Source organism: Thamnophis elegans, chromosome 8 (genome assembly GCF_009769535.1).
Source record: "Thamnophis elegans isolate rThaEle1 chromosome 8, rThaEle1.pri, whole genome shotgun sequence".
Lineage (NCBI taxonomy): Eukaryota > Metazoa > Chordata > Lepidosauria > Squamata > Colubridae > Thamnophis > Thamnophis elegans.
This window is the reverse complement of record NC_045548.1, coordinates 11,154,939-11,175,912: the sequence shown is the minus strand read 5'-3', so window position 1 is coordinate 11,175,912 and position 20,974 is coordinate 11,154,939. Positions and strand designations below refer to the sequence as shown.

Sequence of the window (20,974 nt, the reverse complement as noted above, 5' to 3'; positions counted from 1 at the left end):
GCTATTGCTATTGCTATTGGTCAGAAATAGTCTAGACGAGAGGCAGGCAACAGTTGTGTGCAAGTCAGGTTGCCAGGGATTGGGGCATGTTGCCTATTTACAAAATGGTTGTTACAGTAGAAGTGGCCCATCAGAAAACATCTATTAATTAGAACAAGGGTCCTCAAACTAAGGCCTGGGGGCCGGATACAGCCCACCGAAGCCATTTATCTGGCCACGCTGGACCAGGCTGCCCCGCCCACACCACACCACCTACCCGCTGACTCCCACCCACCTTCTGGAGGCCCAGGAAGCCAAAAACAGGCCCATTTTTGGCCACTCCGGCTTCCAGAGAGAGAGACAGACAGACAGAGAGATGGACACACACACAAACATACAGAAGTCCCTCACAGTCGCCCCAAAGTAGCCACATCCCATCACTAAACTGCTTTCCACCCCTAGGAGCATAACAAGTTAAAGTTTAATTTGTGTATATTATTTAATAGACTACTATATTGGCCACACCCACCCAGTCACATGACCACCTAGCCATGCCCATCCAGTCACATGACACTTAGCCTCTTAGGCACTTAGTCTGGCCCCCCCAACAGCCTGAGGGACCGTGAATTGGCCCCCTGTTTAAAAAGTTTGAGAATCCCTGAATTAGAAGGTAATAAGTGGTGTTATTCAGCCGATTCGGATGAACCGGTAGTGGTCACTTGCGGGAGGGCCCGCCCACCCACCTACCCCCTGCCCCGGCTCTATGTCGTCCTACTTAGCCATGTTTTCTAACCCACGTGTATGCGTGCAAGCAGCACATGTGAGCCAAGCGCATGTACGGACGGCCACATGCATGTGCAGAAGGCACGCACGCTCACAGTTTTGGTGTGTGGTGGTAAAATTATGTGGAAACCCACCTCTGAGGGTAAACTGATGAAGTTGCTCTTTGACACCCTTCCTATCTGAGTGAAGGAATGGGAGAGAAGGGAGAAGTCATGTTTAATTCAGCTTTGAGTGTAAGCAGTAACTCTGCCATATTCCTTGTGCGTCCAATCACACTTGGCCAATAAAGAATTATATTCTGTTCAGTTCTATATAGGAATCTAGGGATTGCATTGCAGTCAAAGGTATAATGCATGAAGGAAGGTTCTGCTCTGTGCCTCACATAGAAGGAGTTCTCTATCTTTCTCTCTGCCTAGTGTCCAGTGGTCATTCCACATAATTTTGAATTGGCTTCACCCTTTCCATGTTGGTCTGTTCAATATTTACCCGTGCTTTCCCCCACCCCACTTCCACCCCTGCAGAGGTCTGAGTGCTTTGTCCATGTTTATAAAGAAACTGACATTCGTGGAGGGAGAAGCACAAATAACTTGCAGCTGATGACGACGAGGAAAGATTTAAGTGTACCACTTGCTGCCAAGCCTCTGCTCAAAACGTTCGTTTCCAAAACCTTTAGGGATTTATTTGCACTCAATATGTAGCTCAACCCATCAGGCAACAGCCCCGTTCAGATCTCGTGGTGCTAACTAATGGCTTAAGAAGGCATTTTGTACTCCCTCGCACCTCAAATCCATCAAGGCCACTTTAAGATAATCTTCCTCAGCATTCACAAACAAAGGGCTGGCTTGTTCGGGTGGCCATTTCAGCCCCGTTACATTAACTATCCCTGTGATTCAACACTTTAAAAGGCTTCCAGCTGATTTACTTCAAGTCTTACACATTTTCAGAAAGCAATGAAAAAAGGAAAAGGAGAAAGGGGGAAAAAATTGCTATAGCAATATGGCAAATGCTAGTATGGAAGATATAGGAAGTTTATACAAAACGTAGGACTATATCAGAGGTGGGTTGCTCCCGATTCGGCCTGGATTGGGCGAACCGGTAGCAGTGGTGGGAGGCTCCATCCACCCGGACACGTCTGCACATGTGCAGAAGAGTCGCACGCAAGCGCTCATCAGAGCGCACCCAAACCGGTAGTAAAAAAATGGGCAACCCACCACTGGACTATATACTTGTATTAAAAAAAAAAAAACTTAATTTATTTGGGGTAAGAGGCTATCCATATAATTAGGTGAGGGTCATATAGATCATCCTCAGCTTACAACCATTCATTTAGTGACCATTCAGAGTTACAGCAGCAATGAAAAATGTGACTTACAACTGTTTTTCAAAGTTATAACCACTGCAGTGCTCCCCCCCTCATGCTCATGTGGTCAAAATTCAATCGCTTGGCAATGGGTTCATATTTATAACGGTCGCAGTGTCCCAGGATCACGTGATCACCTTCTGTGATCCTCTGACAAGCAAATCAATTGGGAAACCAGATTCACTTAACAACCATGTTGCTAGGACAGTGATTTGCTTAACAACTATGGCAAGAAAGGTCATAAAATGGGACAAAATTCACTTAACAACTGTCTTGTTTAAAAGCCCAATTGTATCCGAATTTACAACCTAAATGTTGGAGATGTGATTGTGCTGATGCTAGATACTATCATATATGGTGGACTTGTAAAAAGATTAAAGCATTTTGGATAAAAATATGGTGGATTATGCAAAATGTTCTTTAAAAAAGGATAAAGTTTACCTCTCAGTTATTTTTGTTAGGTATAATTACTGATTGTACCGTTATAGAGACTAACCTGATTTTGCATTTAATAACTGCAGCAAGACTGTTGGTGGCGCAATAGTGGAAGAAGGAAGATTTGCCTACTATTCAAGAAGGGACATTAAAAGTAACAAACTTAGCAGAGATGGCTAAAATATCAGCATATCTCAAGGACCATTCCAATGAGAGATATAGCTCAATTGTTGTCTTAAGTCAATTACCATCTGAACAACTTCTCCAGACTTAATTACAAAACAGTTCTTTTACTTTTAACTACAGAGTGGTTTTTACTGATTTTAACAGTACTGTGACAGTCTTCAAAATGTATACAAATCTTAAATTTCATTGCACAACAATTTGTTCACTTAGAACTGTTATTTCTTTTATAATTAAAGTACACAGTTGTTAATGAAGCCAACGAACAAATAAGTGGGCTTCCGATTTGCTGGCTAGATCTTTGATCTCATTTATGAAAAATATCACACCATTGGACAAAATAACAGTCTGACTCTACTAAGGAGATGAAGATATTCCCTCAGATAAGTGACATTTTACTCACAATTTTGGATGTTTAAAAAGATAACCAGGAGGTAATCTTTCTTTCATGGTCTCTTTTCTCTGCAATGAAATCTAGTCTCGAATTCTATTCAAGCATTAACATATAGACCAGATCACTTTATTATCTTATTTAAGATATTATTAGAATTTATTAAAATTCTGTGAATGATCATTTCCAACCAAACATAAATGTTTATGTTTCTCTGCCTGCCAAACCCTTTTTTTTCTACTTGGAGTTTTTTTGTCATATTGGTTTTAAAAAGGAAATATTTTTGCTAATATCTTTCTTATTTGCAAGATGGCTTTTAATAAATGGAAAATTTTTATGCTGGGTTTGCTCAAGAAAACGCAAACGTTTGCAACCCCCACTCAAAAGCTGGGCAAAAGAAAATTGACAACATTCTGTGAATTTTCCTCTTCCTCTTCAAAAGAAGATGGAAATGTTTTGCTCCATGGCATTTCTGACACTTCAAAAATAAAGACATGTATAGCAGAGGCAGATCCTTTTACCTAAAGAAGAAAATATATTTAATTTTGTTTCTATTTTGAAATTGCTTCTGGATTTTGTTCTTACAATGGGAAAAAGTGAAATTTTGATTCTGTTTTTGTGAACTGGACAGGCTTATTGTTATAGAAATGGCTTGTACATACTGTTGTGTAAAAGCAAAAAGTTGTGGTTGTAATGTTGTTACCTTCTCCTGTGCTAAAGAGAGTCGGAAGTCAGCGCCTTTTTCTTTCTTTTTTCTCCTGTTACACTATATCACTTCTTTTTCCCTCCCTCTCTTTCTTACTTTTTCATGCTTCTTTTGTTTCTATTTTATACTTTAATAAACTAATAAAAAGTTACATGTTAAAAAATAATAATAAAGACATTTGCAGGCTGCTTCCAAACAGTTCTTGGATGTTGTTTCTCATTCCATACACTAAACCAGCATTTCTCCACTTTACAGTCTCCCAACTGGCTTAGTATTACTTATAGACTACTGTAATGCACTGTACATGGGGCTGCCCTTGAAGACCTCTCAGAAGATTCATCTGCTCCAGAATGCAGGCAGTAAGAGACGTGCATTTTATGCCCATGTAACGCTCTGCTTCACAAGCTGCACTAGTTGCCACTTTTGCTTCCAGGTGTGATTCAAGTTGCTGGTCACTACCTACAAAACCACAAAGATGCTTTTTCAAAATGTAACTGGACTGTTTTTTTCCTTGAGGAAGAAGAAGAAAATGTTTCTTTTTCAGAACCGATGAAGCTTCTGGAATGAGAAATGAAACATTTTCTTCTTCTTCCTTAAGGAAAAGACAGTCCAGTTGGCTTTTGAAAAAGCATCTTTGAAACAACTATAACCTGGATGGTTGAGAATATCCACATTTACCTGTAAAGCCTTATGTGGCATCGGATTGTATTACTTTAGAGATCACCTGTCTCCCAAAACATCTGCCTAGTGTCAGACCTGGAAGCCATCTTTTGCATTACGCCTTCCGGCCTGTCACATTTACTACTGTGAGAAAATGGGAGGGAGGATTATATGGAATATGGGAGATATAATAACATTCATAACAACATAATAACATTCCTTTCTCAGAGAGTCAGGGACATCTTGCCCTGCACCTGGAGGGGCATGATTGGGAGGTATCCCCAGTTGGGATGGGGCCTGATTGGGCCATGTGATGGACATGTGGTTTGCTGGGTTAAGGTTAGGGGGCTTAGACTTTCAGTTGGGTGGAGAAAACCTGGAAGCTTTCAGATTCGGGTTCTCCCAGATGTGCCAATATGACATCTCTAATCAAATGGAACTTTGAGGAACTTCAAGCCTCGGAGTCTTCTTTTGTTGGGGGTATTACTTGGAACCCTGACACCTAGCTGGTTCAATCTGGCAAGATTTGGCACACTCTGGGTTCCATTGACCAAAGAATGCCATGTATTGCCTCTCAGGAAGCACATCTTCCCTGTGGCAGCATACGTGCTCTGGAATGAACTTCCCCAAACACGCATACCCCGAGGTTTGCTTTCTCTGTGATATTCGTTCCTTGGTTTTGTGCTTCTTGTAATGTTACTTGCTTTTCAATGGTTTTTCTTCAAAGTTTTATTTTATTCAAAAGTAAGTTAAAATACGAAACTCTAAAAAAAATCCCCCAAAAAGAAACAAAAAAGAACACTAAACACAAAACATTTAAGACATTAAAAAGGGGCATTAAAAAAACCCATATACATATGTTATCCCCTCTAACTGAATAGTGATTAACACAGCGCTACAATATTAATTCCCACCCCTTGCAAAACAGACACCCCATTTTTTTAAAATACTACCAGCAGTAAATCTATTTGTAAATTATTGTTCTGTCTCTATATACTATATTAATGATAAAATAATTAACAGGAAGAAAGTTGCTTTTAATTCTTTTAAAGAATTGTAAATGACCCAGTCACGGAGGGTCTGGCAGCATATATATTTAATAAATTATTATTTTCTATATTTTAGCAGCAACTGCAAATAGAGATTTTATTTCTCATGTGAGCTTATTCTCCAAGCAGGCTAAGCCACAACATAGGTTTTCTGGGTTCTGGCCTATCGTGCCTTATGGATTTACAGCCAATTATGATTCAGCGTCATGCTGAACCCTGACTGTATTAAGCAAAGTTTAACTCTCTCATAAAAACATTTTCCCGGCCATTGACCTTTTCCACAGTAATTTTCCTAACAAAAGGACTAGTTTTGTAGGATTATTGCCATGAGCTTTTTAATAACTGATTGCTCAGTTTGCATCTTTGGATGAAGGTCGCAGCTAAGACAAATAAAAACTTGCAATTGCTATTTGTAAAGTAAGGCTATACAACAGCTATATTTGGTTATTTGTGCTTCAGAAAATTATAGCAGCTTATACTATTCGTTTACAGATTTTTACTAATTTTACCGATTTTACTAATCTACAAGTTTCGACAGAGTCCAATTACCATACTCAGTTCAAGCACACTTTTACTTCATTTCCCCATATAATATATTAAACCAGTGGTGGGTTTCAAAAATTGTTCGAACCTACTCTGTAGGTGTGGCCTCCTTTGTGGGAGTGGCTTGCCACCCATGTGACCGGATGGGAGTGGCTTGCCGCCCATATGACTGGATATGAAGATGCCGACGACACTTGTCAGAACCACCTTAAATTACCTTACACATAGCACTGGCATGCATAAGAATATGATGTAAACTTGTTTTTTAAAAGGCATCTTTGGTTTGCGTTAAAACAGCTTCAACACACGCAATGTTCTGATTGCACCACAAACGCAGTAGTCATCCTTACCTTTCACAGAGGCACTGAGTTTTATAAATTAGAGCATGATAGTGTAGAATAATCATATCCAAGGACCAGTGGTGGGTTTCAAAAATTGTTCGAACCTCTTCTGTAGGTGTGGCCTGCTTTCTGGGTCCACTGGTGGAACCTCTTCTAACCGGTTCGGTAGATTTGACGAACCGGTTCTACCGAATAGGTGCAAACTGATAGGAACCCACCTCTGTATTAAACTTTAAAACTTTTCATAAAAACACACATATAAGTCAGACTTTCTGGCTATGGTGCTTACTCCTAGATAAATTCATAGAAAAGCAGTCTTAATTTATCAACTTCTCAAAACCAGAAAAGTCTCATTTATTTAAGTCTAGATATATATATTCACTAATTCGACCTCACAACTCCTTTGCTATATTTTCCACTGCAATTGTTTTGCATCTCTCTCAAATCTGTCTTGGCATGCTGCCTTAGAGCTATCTTTGCAGAGAAGCTGCAAAGCAGTCATGCTATTTCTTCTGTATACAGCTATAGTGATAAAACACCAGGCTCTCTTATTCCAGTGTGAAAGAAAAGTAACATATTTTAATGATCTGCCTAAATTTGAAAGATGCTTTGCTGTTTTATTTTTAAATAAAATACTATACATGTAGAGATCTGGAGCCTAACCACTGTAACAGGTACACTTCCAATTGCTATTAGGCTCCTGGTGTAATTCTATCAAGGGAGTTGCCCACATATAGTTTTAAAACGGTTCTCGGTTTGATTCTCATAATCAATCACCTTTTAAAGCAGGCTCATGAACTGCATGTTAAGCAGTAATTAGTGTGTGATGCAGAAAATCCATTACACTTGGTCTACTATTCTGCCGAGTAGCATGTTTCCTGGCTTTGTCAACATTTTTAGGAATAAAACACACACAAAACATAATGTATCTTTCAAATCAACTACATCTTCTTCTGATGTCATGGATACTACCAAGTTATTTTCTTAAGAACAATAGATAAATGTTTGCTATTAACATTTTAGAGCCGAGGTGGCGCAGTGGTTAAATGCAGCACTGCAGGCTACTTCAGCTGACTGCAGTTCTGCAGTTCGGCTGTTCAAATCTCACCGGCTCAGGGTTGACTCAGCCTTCCATCCTTCCGAGGTGAGTAAAATGAGGACCCGGATTGTTGTTGGGGGCAATATGCTGACTCTGTAAACCGCTTAGAGAGGGCTGAAAGCCCTATGAAGCAGTATATAAGTCTAACTGCTATTGCTATTGCTATTTTTCTGACATGCTTTTTTTTCAATTTTCCCAGGCTAGCCTCCAGTCCTGGCACACCTGGATGCTTTCCCATCTATGTGCTAACCAAGTCTGATCCTGCTTAGCTTTCTGAGATCAATGGTCAGTTACAGAAATAGAAGTACCATTTCAAAAGTGCTTGCTGTTAGATGAGAAGCGAATAATGTATTTTAAATGACAGAACTTAGTTCAAAGGGATCAAATAGGAATAGAGCGAAATGTGTATCTAACTGGAATAGATCTCTTGTAATACCATTTCTAGAGGCACACAAGCAAACTCCACATCCATCCATTCATCCTTAGTTCATATCTCTGCATAGTTCTCAAGAACAGGGCATTGAGAAACAGGATAAACAACCGAAACCACATGTTGCCGCATAGCTCTATTTCTGCAAAAGAATTTAACCTAAAACAAAGAAAGGAAGTAACGGATGAGTTTACCTGCCAGTTCTCAAGGGACATATTCAAAACAGAAACTGGATGCCAATCTGCACTGTATTATACAGTATACAAGATAAAGTAGGTTTATAATGTTAAGCCAACTTTTTGTGGAGGCCACATTCCCCCATGTACAGCTAGTAAAATGCAGCTGATCACACAAGAGCAGGGAAGTGACAAAAGTCACTTATTTTTAATAAAGACAAACTGGTAGTCATTGTTTTCATTTAAAACATTATAATAGTACTAGTCTTAGTGTGGAAGAACTTCTCATACCAATGCAAAATTTATAGAATTCGCTATGAAGAGATATTCTTTATCTCTATAGAACACAGGTGTCAAACTCGCAGCATCACGTTGCTGTCACGTGACGTATTGGGACATTTTTTTCCCTTTCACGTGATGCATCCAGACCGCAGACCACCATTTGATACCCCTGCAGAGAGATACTCTCTATAAATTGTTAGTATCTCTTGATTTATGGCAAATCAAATGTAAATTTGCGCTTGTCTTCGAGCCATCCCGAAACATAGCACTGAAAATTCAGATAACTAACTTTATCCCTGCTTAAGGGAAGCTATTTTTTTTGAATCAGACCAAAAACCTATTGAATCAAGATTCACAGAAGCCAGCCAGATCCAAGGGCCATAAATCAGATGTGAGGCTAATAATTCTCCATATGCTACCTGTAACTCAGAAGATAGTACCATACTGCCTGTAATTCAGATAGTGGTCACCTGATCAAAATTCAGATGCTTGGCAATTGATTCGTATTTGTGACAGTTGCAGTGTCCCAGGGTCATGTGATCACCTTTTGCGACCTTCTGACAAGCAAAATCAATGAGAAAGCCCAGATTCACTTAAGAACCATGTTACTAATTTAGCAATTGCAGTGATTCACTTAACAACGGTGGCAAGAAAAGATGTAAAATGGGGCAAAACCTACAAAACCAACTGTCTTGCTTAGTGACATAAATGTTGGGCTCAGTTGTGGTCATAACTTGAGGATTATCTTTATCTTAACAGTTACTTGGCTGGGTAGGTTAATATACATTGGACATGCTATACAGGTAAATTGCTTAATATTTGCAGCCTCAAGCAAATACAGCGTTCAGAACTCTGTTATGTGGTATATTAGTCAAAGTTGGGCCACAACTGGTTCAAACTGATTCTTTTTTAAAGAAAGTCATACACCTATTATTGCAACTACTACTCTTATCTTGTTTTTATCAATGTCTGATATACTATATCGCCAGGGATGGGCTTCAAAAATTGCAGCATTGGATTCGCTGCCCCGTTGCTCTGTGGGCATGGCCTAGTTGGCTTCCTGCACCATAGCAGGGAGGGGGCATTTTTCACCCTTCCCAGTCTCCAGAGGCTTTCCTTGAGCCTCCAGGAGGACAAAAAGTGCTTCCCCCAGGCTCCAAAGGCCCTCCAGAGGCTGGAAACAGACCGGTTTTCAGACTTCCAGAACTTCTAGTAGGTCCGTTCCCCCCATCTCCCCAAGCGTCCATGTGGGCCCTGCACTTACCTAGCATGATGAATGGGCTGCATGGAGATTCCTGGGGTGGGAGGGTCAGGGTGGGAGTGGCCAGCCATGGGTGGCATTTGGGGTTTCGCCAAACTGGGCAGAATCCTAACTAGAGGATCGCCTGAACCCATGCGAACCCCCAGCAGCCCACCCCTGTATATCACTAGGTATAGAGACCCTATGGAATGACCTTAAAGGACAGGAAGATGAACCATTACTAAGGCAACAATCATATTAGGAGAGGCTTTAACCTGGGCCAAAAATTAGTTTCAATAAACATCTCAAATGGACCCTTTCCTAGTGCACAGAAATATAAAATTGGGGAGAGGAATGCATCTTTAGACTTCCAACATTCTGTTCCTATAGCTGTTACAACAAAAGTAATCCTAACCTCTACATTCTATGATTGTAATGAAAATGCTTCCCTTGAAAAGAAACTTTAAAAAAATACAATTAATGATCTATCGATATTATCAACTTAATTGTAAGAGTAGGTTTTGTAAGATGAGCTATTAAGGCTGAAAGGCACTGAGACAACACCCAAGGTCTTCTCTTGAATTCTAATTTACGTGAATAAAATGCTGAAATAATACTCAGGTTTCAAAAGATAGTATACATTATCTAACTCACCCCAAATAAACTTGTTAAGAGTTCAAACAAATGTTGTAAGAGGTCATGTAAGCAACAAACATCTTGTGAAATATGAAGTCAATGTCATTGAACTTCAGTTGCCCCAATCTACTATTCCTGCCAAATAAGAGTTCTAGGAGGCCATTATCAAGGCTTGAAGGACTTGTAATTCTGCATTCCTTAATGTGCATGTGTTTGCTTAAAATGAGTAGTACTATATGTAACCCCTTATTTACTGTTCTAGACAATTCAATACCAAAAATATTATTGTAAAATTAATAAAATTAATAAGGAGAAACTTAATCCAAATACCTTATGAAAAACTTTACCATTATCCAAACTGATTTTCAAGAATTCTTTGTTATACGTCAAAAGTATGAACATTGGTTTCTTCACTAGTTCAGAGCTATTGGCAGCCTGCTTTTGTGGCTTAATTCCCAAAGAGCCTCAGCACTCAAATTATTTATTATTTAAATATTCACTCAGATGTAAATGCTGTTCCAGTCACATGCATATATACAGCAGTGGTGGGTTTCAAAATTTTTTAGAACCTATTCTGTAGGTGTGGCCTGTTTTGTGGCAGTAGCTTGGCGGTCATGTGACTGGGTGGGTGTGGCCAACTTGTAAAATGTGGTGAAACTCACTTAACAACACTCTTGCTTAGCAACCAAAATGTTGGCTCAGAAACTCTGGCATTTGAAGCACGCAAGTCTTAAAGCTGTCAAGTTACAAGACCCTTGCACCCCTAATCCTTGAAAAAAAAAACCAGGGGTGTTCAAACGTGATAGCTTTAAGACTTATGGACTTCAACTCCCAGAATTCCTCCTCCAGTCATGTTGGCTCAGGAACTCTGGCATTGAAGTGTGCAAGTCTTAAAACTGTCAAATTACAAGACCTTTGCACCCCTAACCCTTTAGAAAAAAACCCCAGGGGTGTTCAAACTTGACAGCTTTAAGACTTGTGGACTTCAACTCCCAGAATTTAAATTACATGCATGCATGCATGCATGCATGCATGCATACATACATACATACATACATACTAGAAGTGGGTTCCTACAGGTTCAGACTGGTTCGGCCTGAAACACATGCCTGAAACTGGTTCTATCAATGGCACTGTAGGCTCCACCATCTTGTTTGTTGCTTCTGCGCATGCGCACATAGCACTAATCTAGCACGTACGCGCCCAAAGCACATCCTTGAGCGAACCAGTAGAAGCCGAACCCACCCCAGATACAAACACATACAAACATAGGCAGGTATACATCAATAAAATGCCTTTCTGGTTTAGGATTGTCTAAACTCGTGATGGCAAACCTATGGCAAGCGTGCCAGAGGTGGCATGCAATGCCCTCTCTGATGGCACATGGGCCATCACTCCAGTTCAGCTCTGACATGCATGCGCACATGCCTCCCACCAGCCAGCTGGCCTTCGGGTGTCTGCTGTGCATGCACAGGGGATATACGCAGGAGTCACACACGCATGTGTTGGGGCAGAGTGCATGTGCGGGGGGCATGCATTGCATTTTGGGAATTCGGACATGTGCACATGCATTCGTATGTGTGCACATGGGCTTTGGGCACTCGGTCCAGAAAAGGTTAACCATCACTATTTTAATGTCTGAGAACTATTCCGGATGATCTTGTCTATGGGCAACAAATAATAAGTTTAGTATGGAGCAGAAGCAGAGGTGGGTTCCTACCAGTTCGCACCTATTTGGTAGAACTGGTTCGTCAAATCTACCGAACCGGTTAGAAGAGGTGGACCCGGAAAGCAGGCCACACCTACAGAAGAGGTTCCAAAAATTTTGGAAACCCACCACTGACACACACACACACACACACACACACACACACACACAGACTGACACAGAGAGAGAGAGAAAGAGAAAGAAAGGACGAAATAAATAAATAAATAAATAAATAAATAAATAAATAAATAAATAAATAAATAACAAAGAAAAAGAGTGAGAGAGAGAGATGAAAAAAAAAGAAAAAAGGAACAGAGAGACAAAAGGAAGGAAAGAGAGAGAGAGAAAGAAAGAAAATACATGGCCGGCAAGCCACTCCCACCAGGTCACATGGCCGGCAAGCCATTCCCACAAAGGAGGCCACACCCACAGAGTAGGTTCCAAAAAATTTTGAAACCCACCACTGAGCAGAAGCTATCTTTCTGAGTCACTTCCATCACTGTCCATCCCATAAGGATGATTTTTTTTTCTATACTATTTTTTTTTCATCTCAGTGTAAATTTTTCCCATTTTCCAAGTCAATCTTTTCTTTTTCATCTATTTTGAGAAAGTTGTCCTATTGAAAGATGGATTGACAAGAGTTTTGCACTCCCTTACAGAAATAATATTTCTCCATCATTTCACTGGGTTAGTAGGAATAAAAAAGGACCCACAGCTTGGCAGACAAGCACATGATCTGCATGGCTGGATTTTAGGTGTAATATCGTGCATCTAAAAGATGTCAGCAAAGGGTAGGGAATGCTCTGTTGCAGAGGCCCCAGAATGCTGCTACCCAATTAGAACAGACATTGAACAGGGTTCAATGTAATAAAGTTTTATAAAAATCAGAAAAAATACAGTTGTATATTTATTACTGATGGGAAAGGTCAGGGCTTTTGCAGATGCCAGATTTCTCCTATTTTAAAAAAAAAATAAAGTATCTGGGAGGGTGAAATATCTATTTTTTTAAAGATGAAGGGAGTCTGTTTAGAACCTGGTGCACAAAGTCATGGTGACCATAAACATCATGTTGTCTACCCTGCTCTAGAATATAACCTGCCAAAAAAGTGTGTGTAGTCAAGGCTATGGGTTTTCCACAGTTGCAATGCATGGCTGTGAAAGTTAGACCATAAGAAAGGCTGAACGCCAAAGAATTGAGGCCTTTGAACTATGGTGCTGGAGAAGACTCCTGCGAGTCTCTTGGACAGCAAGGTGATCAGAGGTGGGTTTCTACCAATTCGCACCGGTTCAGGCGAACTAGTAGTGGTAATTTGGCCTGGGTCGCAGAACTGGCAGCAACCCAGGCTGGCCACGCCCCCGAATCAGTTCCCTGGTCTCCGATGCCATTGCCATTATGTTTTTTATTAGCTGTTCATGGTCTTCATGCATGCGCAGAACTATTTACAGTCAACTGCGCATGTAAGTGCAATGCCAGCAAAACATACACAAATCAAATGCCAGTAGGAACCCACCACTGGAGGCAATCAAGCTGGTTAGTCCTAGAGGAGATCAACCCTGATGGCTCTTTAGAAGGCCAGATCCTGAAGATGAAACTCAAATACTTTGGCCACCTAATGAGAAGGAAGGACTCACTGGAGAAGAGCCTAACGCTGGGAAAGATTGAGGGCAAAAGAAGAAGGGGGCGACAGGGAATGAGGTGGCTGGATGGAGTCACCAAAGCAATGGACTCCAGAGGCGTGACCCGTCAAAACCGCGTTCCACAAAAGCGCGGTCGATGAAATCGCCTATGTGATGTCATCACAACGCGATGAAAAACATCGAAAAATTGAAATAAAAATTAAATTACAGCAAGCCGATTCACATAAAGGTAAGGGTTAGGTTAAGGGTTAGGGTTAGGGTTAGGGTTAGGGTTAGGTTAAGGGTTAGGGTTAGGTTTTTCGTTAGGTTAAGGGTTAAGTTTAGGGTTAGGTTTAGGGTTAGGTTAAGGGTTAGGTTTAGGCTTAGGTTTGGGGGGGTTAGGGTAAGGTTTTCGCTTTATTTTTACATTTTTCGATCTTTTTCGTCACGCTGTGATGACGTCACATACGCGCTTTCGTCGACCACGATTTTGTCGTCCGCGGTTTTGTGGTGGAACCCTCCAGAGGATGGTAGAGGACAGGAATGCCTAGAGGAACGTTGTCCAAGGGGTTTTGATGGACCGGACACACAACTAACAAAGAATATAATATTTAAAATATCATTAATTACTGCAGTAATCTGCTAGTTAATGTTACAGAAATGTTTTTTTAGCCCATTCTTTTCTTTCAACAATATTGTTGTCCATACTTACTGAGGTACAAAAGATGCAATTGCAACCCTGAAGAGCGGTCATCTTATCCAGTGAATATTCAGATAAGCACAGTTTGCAAGTCACCAAAGACTCCAAAGACAATTCCCCAACTTCTGCTACTTCGGTTGTCATGGTGCTGAAGCAGATTTCAGTAGCAGAGGTCATCAATTTAAATACACCTGGCAATTCTACAAGATATAAATCAGAAGGTACCAATGAGAATTATTTTGCAAGCTAAAATTTAACATAGCAGAATTTTAAGCAATGTATAAGTGACATCTTCCACAGCTCTGTGTTTTAACCTGTTCTTTTACTCATCAATATAGACTGTCAAATACACTGATAGGGCTAACCCGCTTATGTTTTGGGCAAGGTAACACAAGTAGCAATAGCAATAGCAGTTAGACTTATATACCGCTTCATAGGGCTTTCAGCCCTCTCTAAGCGGTTTACAGAGTCAGCATATCACCCCCAACAATCCGGGTCCTCATTTTACCCACCTCGGAAGGATGGAAGGCTGAGTCAACCTTGAGCCGGTGAGATTTGAACCGCTGAACTGCAGATAACAGTCAGCTGAAGCGGCCTGCAGTACTGCACCCTAACCACTGCGCCACCTCGGCTCTTAAGTATCTCAAGTATATTCCCTCCTAATTCTACAGCAGCCTTCATCAATTCAGGTGGAGAAAACACATTCAGGTAAATCAACAACATAAGCTTACCAGAAATAAATATTTTCTATCAGAAATGTTCGTAACGTGCTCAAGAAGGTATAGCATGGCCCACAACTAGACAAAATGAGCCACTTCCTCAGACTCTACAACAGGGGTGTCAAACTCAAGGCCATGGGCTGAATCTGGCCTGCAAGATGCTTAGATCTGGCCCACGGGGCCGCCCTGAAAACAGTAAAACACTGTCCCATGCTGCCTTTGTGCAGACCTACCAAGCTCCATTTTTGGTTGCAATGGCCTCATGCAGCTTCTGCCAGGGAAAATAGAGCCCGGATGGGCCACACACGCCCCCCCCCCCCGAGCTCATTTTTGCTGGCAGATGTCTCAGCCCAAAAGGAGGCTCAGGAGGCTATCTCAGCCAAAAACGGAGCCTGGGCGGGCCACGTGCAGGTCTCCTGGGCTCTGTTTTTACTGGCAGAGGGCTGCAGGAGGCTGTTGCAGCTGAAAACAGAGCCCATTCACTGGCAGAAGTCTGCAGGAGGCTGTCATAGCCAAAAACGGAGCCTCGAAGAGTGACGTTAAGCTGACTATGCCCACCCTGTCCACATCAACCCCAACCATGCTCCCCCGGCCACCTGAGGTCAAACACAACTCTGATGTGGCCCTCAGTGAAATCGAGTTTGACACCCCTGCATGCGCAAAATAATCCCTGATGAGGTTCCACCACAAAACCGCGTTCAACTAAACCGTGCTCGACGAAACCGCGTAGCTGACATCATCAACAGCGCGACAACATCGTGGAGACAGAAGCATGCTGTAAACGCTAAACCTAAAATTAACACCTAAACCTAACCCCCCTAAACCTAACCCTTAACCTAACCCTTAACCTAACCCTAAACCTAACCCTTAACCTAACCCTAAACCTAATCCTAACCCTTAACCTAACCCTAAACCTAACCCTAAAGCTAACCCTAAACCTAACCCTTACCTTAACTTGAATCGGCTTGCTTTCAAAGCGCTATTTAAAGCGCCCTTCTTTCTCTGCGCTTGCTGTTGTCGCGCTGTTGATGACATCAGCGACGCAGTTTAATCGGGCGCGGCTTAGTCGAGCGTGGTTTTGTCGTGCCACACCCTGATGATTCCCCAAGACATTGCCCTGCTCATCACTATAGACCAGATCTGCATAGCCCCCAGACATTTTTTTAAAGTTAATAAATTCACCATTGTTGCCCCAAAAGATGCACTGTCAAGATCCTACAAAACCTCCAGGCCACAGTGCCACCTCCAGCATTGCTGCCATTCCATCAGCTGCTAAATATACCAGGTATTCCTTTGTGGCCTGCAATGATTTTTAATTTATCAATGTGACACTTTCCTGTGTACTAAGTCTGCAGGTCTGCTATGGACTGTGTCCAGTTGGCATCTATCCCAGACCATAAACCCCTAAGCAACCAACAATTTCAACCTGTATATTTATTCAAGCACTTCCCAGAAAGATCCAGATCATCCAGTCTGGTAAACAATTCACCTTATGTTTGGGTGACCTATGTAATATGGCCAGAGCACTTGATAAAATAGCACAATTTCTCTCCAGTCGAAAAACAAATGTTTGCTTTACTGAAGAATTTGAGGGAAATGGAGTGCCTGAAGAGATGTTGGTATAAAACTCAAAGTGGACACCACCAAGTACTGTTAAGAGCTCAGGTCTCAGTCTACCCACTGGTGATAAGAATGGCAAAGTGTCTGATGAAAGAAATGTCCTTCTGGGTTCGGCTCCAAGTGGGGAAAAAGACACTGGAGACATGGAGGCTGCTTGGAAAGATGGTTTATTGGTGGACGGGACCACATGGCTTGAGCCCTGAACAGAAAAGGTGATCACATGCTTTAATGTTGGTGGAGAAGAAGAGAAGGGCTGAAGGAGGGGCTTGCTAGGCTTTTTATAACCTGTTTAGTCCCACCTCTCTGTTTCCTGTTCCTGTGTAAGAAATGTATTCTGATTGGTTGTCAGACTCCCATGGGGCCATGCAGGGGCAATTCTCTAGGCTGTGTTTTGAATCCGGTTTAGTTGAGTTCTCAGATGCCATGTGGTCAGTTGAGTAAAGGGCCAATATTATCATGCCTTTACTCCCATCCCCCCTGGGGCTGCAGTGGAGAAGTCTTTATTAAGTAAAAGGGACTAGCTTGGCCTTCTTAATGGCCCATTAACAGTGGGGATGGGCAGGAAGCTACAGGCAACTATTCTGTCTTTTAAAACATGTTTCTTTCTTTTCACATCCAGAGAAATATTCTGCCTTTTTAATATTTCCTAGGATATTTCATTTTTCTGGGAGAGGGCTGGGTGATAATTTCCCACATGTCAATTCTTCTCCATGGCGATTGTATCTGCAGACCTCTGAGTAGAAGCCCTGTTTCGTGTGTGGACTATTGCAATACACTGTACACAGACCTGTTCTTGAAGACCATTTGGCAGTAAGGCTGGTCAAAATGCAGGGGCACAAGCAGTTGTGCATGCACCTCGGTGCACTGCACTCATGTATGTATGTATGTATGTATTTTATTATTTGTATGCCGCCCTTCTCCGGGAGGACTCAGGGCGGCGAACAATTCAAGGGGGGAAAAAAGGGGGAACATAAAAGACAAAATACAAATAATAAAAGTAAACAACAGTCGTACAACCATACATGTTGAGAGGGGAGGGAACTCATCACCCCCAGGCCTGCCGACAAAGCCAGGTTTTGACGGCTTTTCGGAAGGCCTGGAGAGAGGTGAGGGTCCGAATCCCTGCGGGGAGTTCATTCCAGAGGGCCGGAGCTGCCACAGAGAAGGCCCTCCCCCGGGTAATAGCCAGGTGGCATTGGCTGGTAGATGGCACCCGGAGGAGGCCAACCCTGAGAGATCTAATGGGTCTGTGGGAGGTAATTGGCAGCAGGCGGTCTCTCAAGTACCCAGATCCAATACCATGAAGGGCTTTATAAGTTACGACTAGCACCTTGAAGCGTATCCGGAGACTGATCGGTAACCAGTGCAGCTCGCGGAGGATAGGTGTAACGTGGGTGTACCGAGGTGCACCCACAATCGCTCGCGCGGCTGCGTTCTGGGCGAGTTGAAGTCTCTGAATACTCTTCAAGGGCTGCCCCATGTAGAGCGCATTGCAGTAGTCCAGTCATGTACCATCTCTGTTACACAAACTGCATTGCTTATCAATATGTTCTATGCCAATATGTCCTGGGGATCAACTATATACCTCTTCATGGCAAAGACCCTGGCATTCTGAGGGCCAGTTTTTCTTCTGACATTTCTGCCAGCCTTGTAAAATCTGGCAGCATGTGTGTCTTTATGTCCTGACAAGTGGTAATTGAAGTAAACAGTTTATTCTATCATGGCTCTGGTCCTTTAAAATGGCTCCCCTGCATCAAACTTTGCCAGTCTTCAAAAGGTCTTTAAAAACCTCTTTTTAAAAAAAAAAAAAAAACTACATTAGTAGATTAAAGGGAATAGTAGTGTGATTGATATTGTTATGTAACTAATTAAGAAATAAAGAAATTATAGTATATTGTTAATTGCAGAAAAAATTGAAAGAAATGCTCTCTATGTTAAAATTTAATTAAAGGATATATATATATTGTTTATAGTAAAATAGACCAATAGAGAAATATGAAATGATAATTTGGTGTACTTTGAAGGGGCAAGTGAAGATATTGTTCATGTGTTAAGAAAAAATAAGTATAAATATGAAAAATAATGGAAGAAAATAATTTGACCAAAAGTGAAAACAAAACTATGATGTAAAATGAATTATGTAAATGAGAGGATGAAAGATCCTATCAACACGTTGTTTCTATAATATGTGTAAACTTGTATTAAAAAGTAAAAAACTTTGGATTTTTTTTTTCAAAACCCCTCTTTTTTCATAAACACTGAAGCAGCAGGTCACGGATATGTCAATCTGTTACATATTATTTGTTTTGTGATGTGTGTTTCCTGATATGTGAGTTCACTTTGGGTTCATTTTGTTTGCTTTTTTAGCATAAGAACAACCCGAGTTTTTAATTTCCACTCCCCCTAATCATTTTCGAGTGGGGACAGCCTTATAAATCCAAATTATAAAGAAGCATAAATGCATAAATACTGTAATACACAGCAAATATTTTGGCAATCCCAGTTGGGAGTTTGGGTGAACTGCAAATCCAAATGGTTTGCCAAATACTGGAATTTTAAAAAATTTGGTTTACTGAAATGCTAGTATCTTGGCTTGAAATCTATTAATGCTGCTTCTTTATACTCTGTACAGGGTGAGTTTCTAGAACAGTGTTTCTCAACCTTGGCAACTTGAAGATGTCCGGACTTCAACTCCCAGAATTCCCCAGCCAGCATTTGCTGAGTTGAAGTCCAGACATCTTCAAGTTGCCAAGGTTGAGAAACACTGTTCTAGAAGCATGTATTTTATGAGAAGTGGCTTAAAGACCTCATAAACATTTGCAAACCTAATTAAATAATTCATAGGTCTGGCTTGCCAGCAAACTTGTGCACTGCAATAGCAAGCCAACTTTGAAGTTCATCAAGGTTTTACAAGCCTTACAGACAAAAGTCTAGGAAAGTACCTGTCCTAGACTTTTGAAAATGCTGCCATAAAGCAGAAACATAAATTATTTCTGCTATACAGACACATTTTGATTAAATGTGTTTTATCCAATAGCTTAGCTGGTTTGTTTTTACCCATTATATTTCTCCTTCATGAATAGCGGAAGCCAGAACATACATTGCTTTTAAACGTTCTGCAAAGTAAGAACTTGGCCTGCACATCACATTTGTCCGAATATGTTATTCATACACGCAGGATTTTTCATATTAACAAAATGAAATCTGTGCAACACATCTCTCACTATTCAGCAAAGCACCAAGGAACAATAATTGACATTTGTGTTGTATCAATCAGCAACTTAAACTTTGTATATGCATGTACTACCAGATATATTTTTTGCACAAAAAAGCTAACAATTGTCCCTGCTTTCAAATGAAATTACACAATGAAGCTTCATTGGATTGCAGAATCTCTTTCTATGAAAGTAATTGTCTTCCTCTAATGGGTACAATAACAACTCTTTTACACAACAAACTGTCCTTTTCAAACATTACCAGAAATTTTGGCAACATCTTTTAGCAAACTCACAATCTACAAGCTACTGTTCTATAACGGAGGCAGCTATTCTTATTAATGAAGCAACAACAGTACACCGACACATCAAAGGTTGTATTTATTTGGGGTGATAATTTATTTTCCATTTGATCCACCCATTCCATATCCCTCCGGTCTTCTTCAGGGCTCTCTTCCTGGCCAGTCCTTCCTTTTTCTATGCCCTGTAAAGTCAAGTGCATATTTGCCAATGTTTTATTACTATACACATAAAAGTAACATTTCCCTTAAGTCAACCATGACTCCTGATGATATCAAGAGCAAATCTATACAGAGTTTTTTTGGCAACCTTACAGAGCTAACCCCTAGGCTCCCGAGTAAGGGAGAACAGAATGATCTGGATGGAATTATTGAACCAGCAATCCCAGTTCACTCTTCATTACATAAGGTCTGTTCTTCCTAACTTAAAATAAGCAGTTAGAATCAGAACATTGCAAAATTCTATTTCCAGTATTATTGCAGTACAGGGACTGTATGACATAGGACGCAATTGTGTCCCAGAATTCTTAATCAGTATAAAGATATCTTCAAAGAGAACATGGCGTCAGCTTCCAGTGAAATAATCAGGAGAGTCGCCATGGCTTCATTTTGTAGACTCTCAGCATTTATCTATAGTAGCATCAGCATTTCTGTCCATTCGGTTTAGCAAAAAGCCACTACTTTATCCTGTAGATCTCTGGCGTCATTGAACGTCCTAAGATATATTGTATGCATCAATGTATAAATGTGTCTTTGTTTTGCTGATAAATGTTGTTCCATCAGTAGAATGGCACAACTTGATG

General features: G+C 41.0%; 1 protein-coding gene across 5 annotated transcripts in view; it reads right to left on the bottom strand.

Annotated features, from left to right (window-relative positions):
* Positions 1-20,974, bottom strand: part of RNF144B (ring finger protein 144B) — a 72,088-nt gene that overhangs the window by 32,186 nt on the left and 18,928 nt on the right. For 4 of the 5 annotated variants that reach the window (XM_032222976.1, XM_032222975.1, XM_032222979.1 and 1 more), the window contains one exon: positions 14,331-14,518. In XM_032222976.1, coding sequence (XP_032078867.1) covers positions 14,331-14,495 — 165 coding nt within the window. In that variant the 5' untranslated portion in view covers positions 14,496-14,518. Of the gene's footprint in view, positions 1-14,330; positions 14,519-16,219; positions 16,316-20,974 lie in introns of those variants that run through there. The other variant, XM_032222978.1, reaches the window with a different exon arrangement.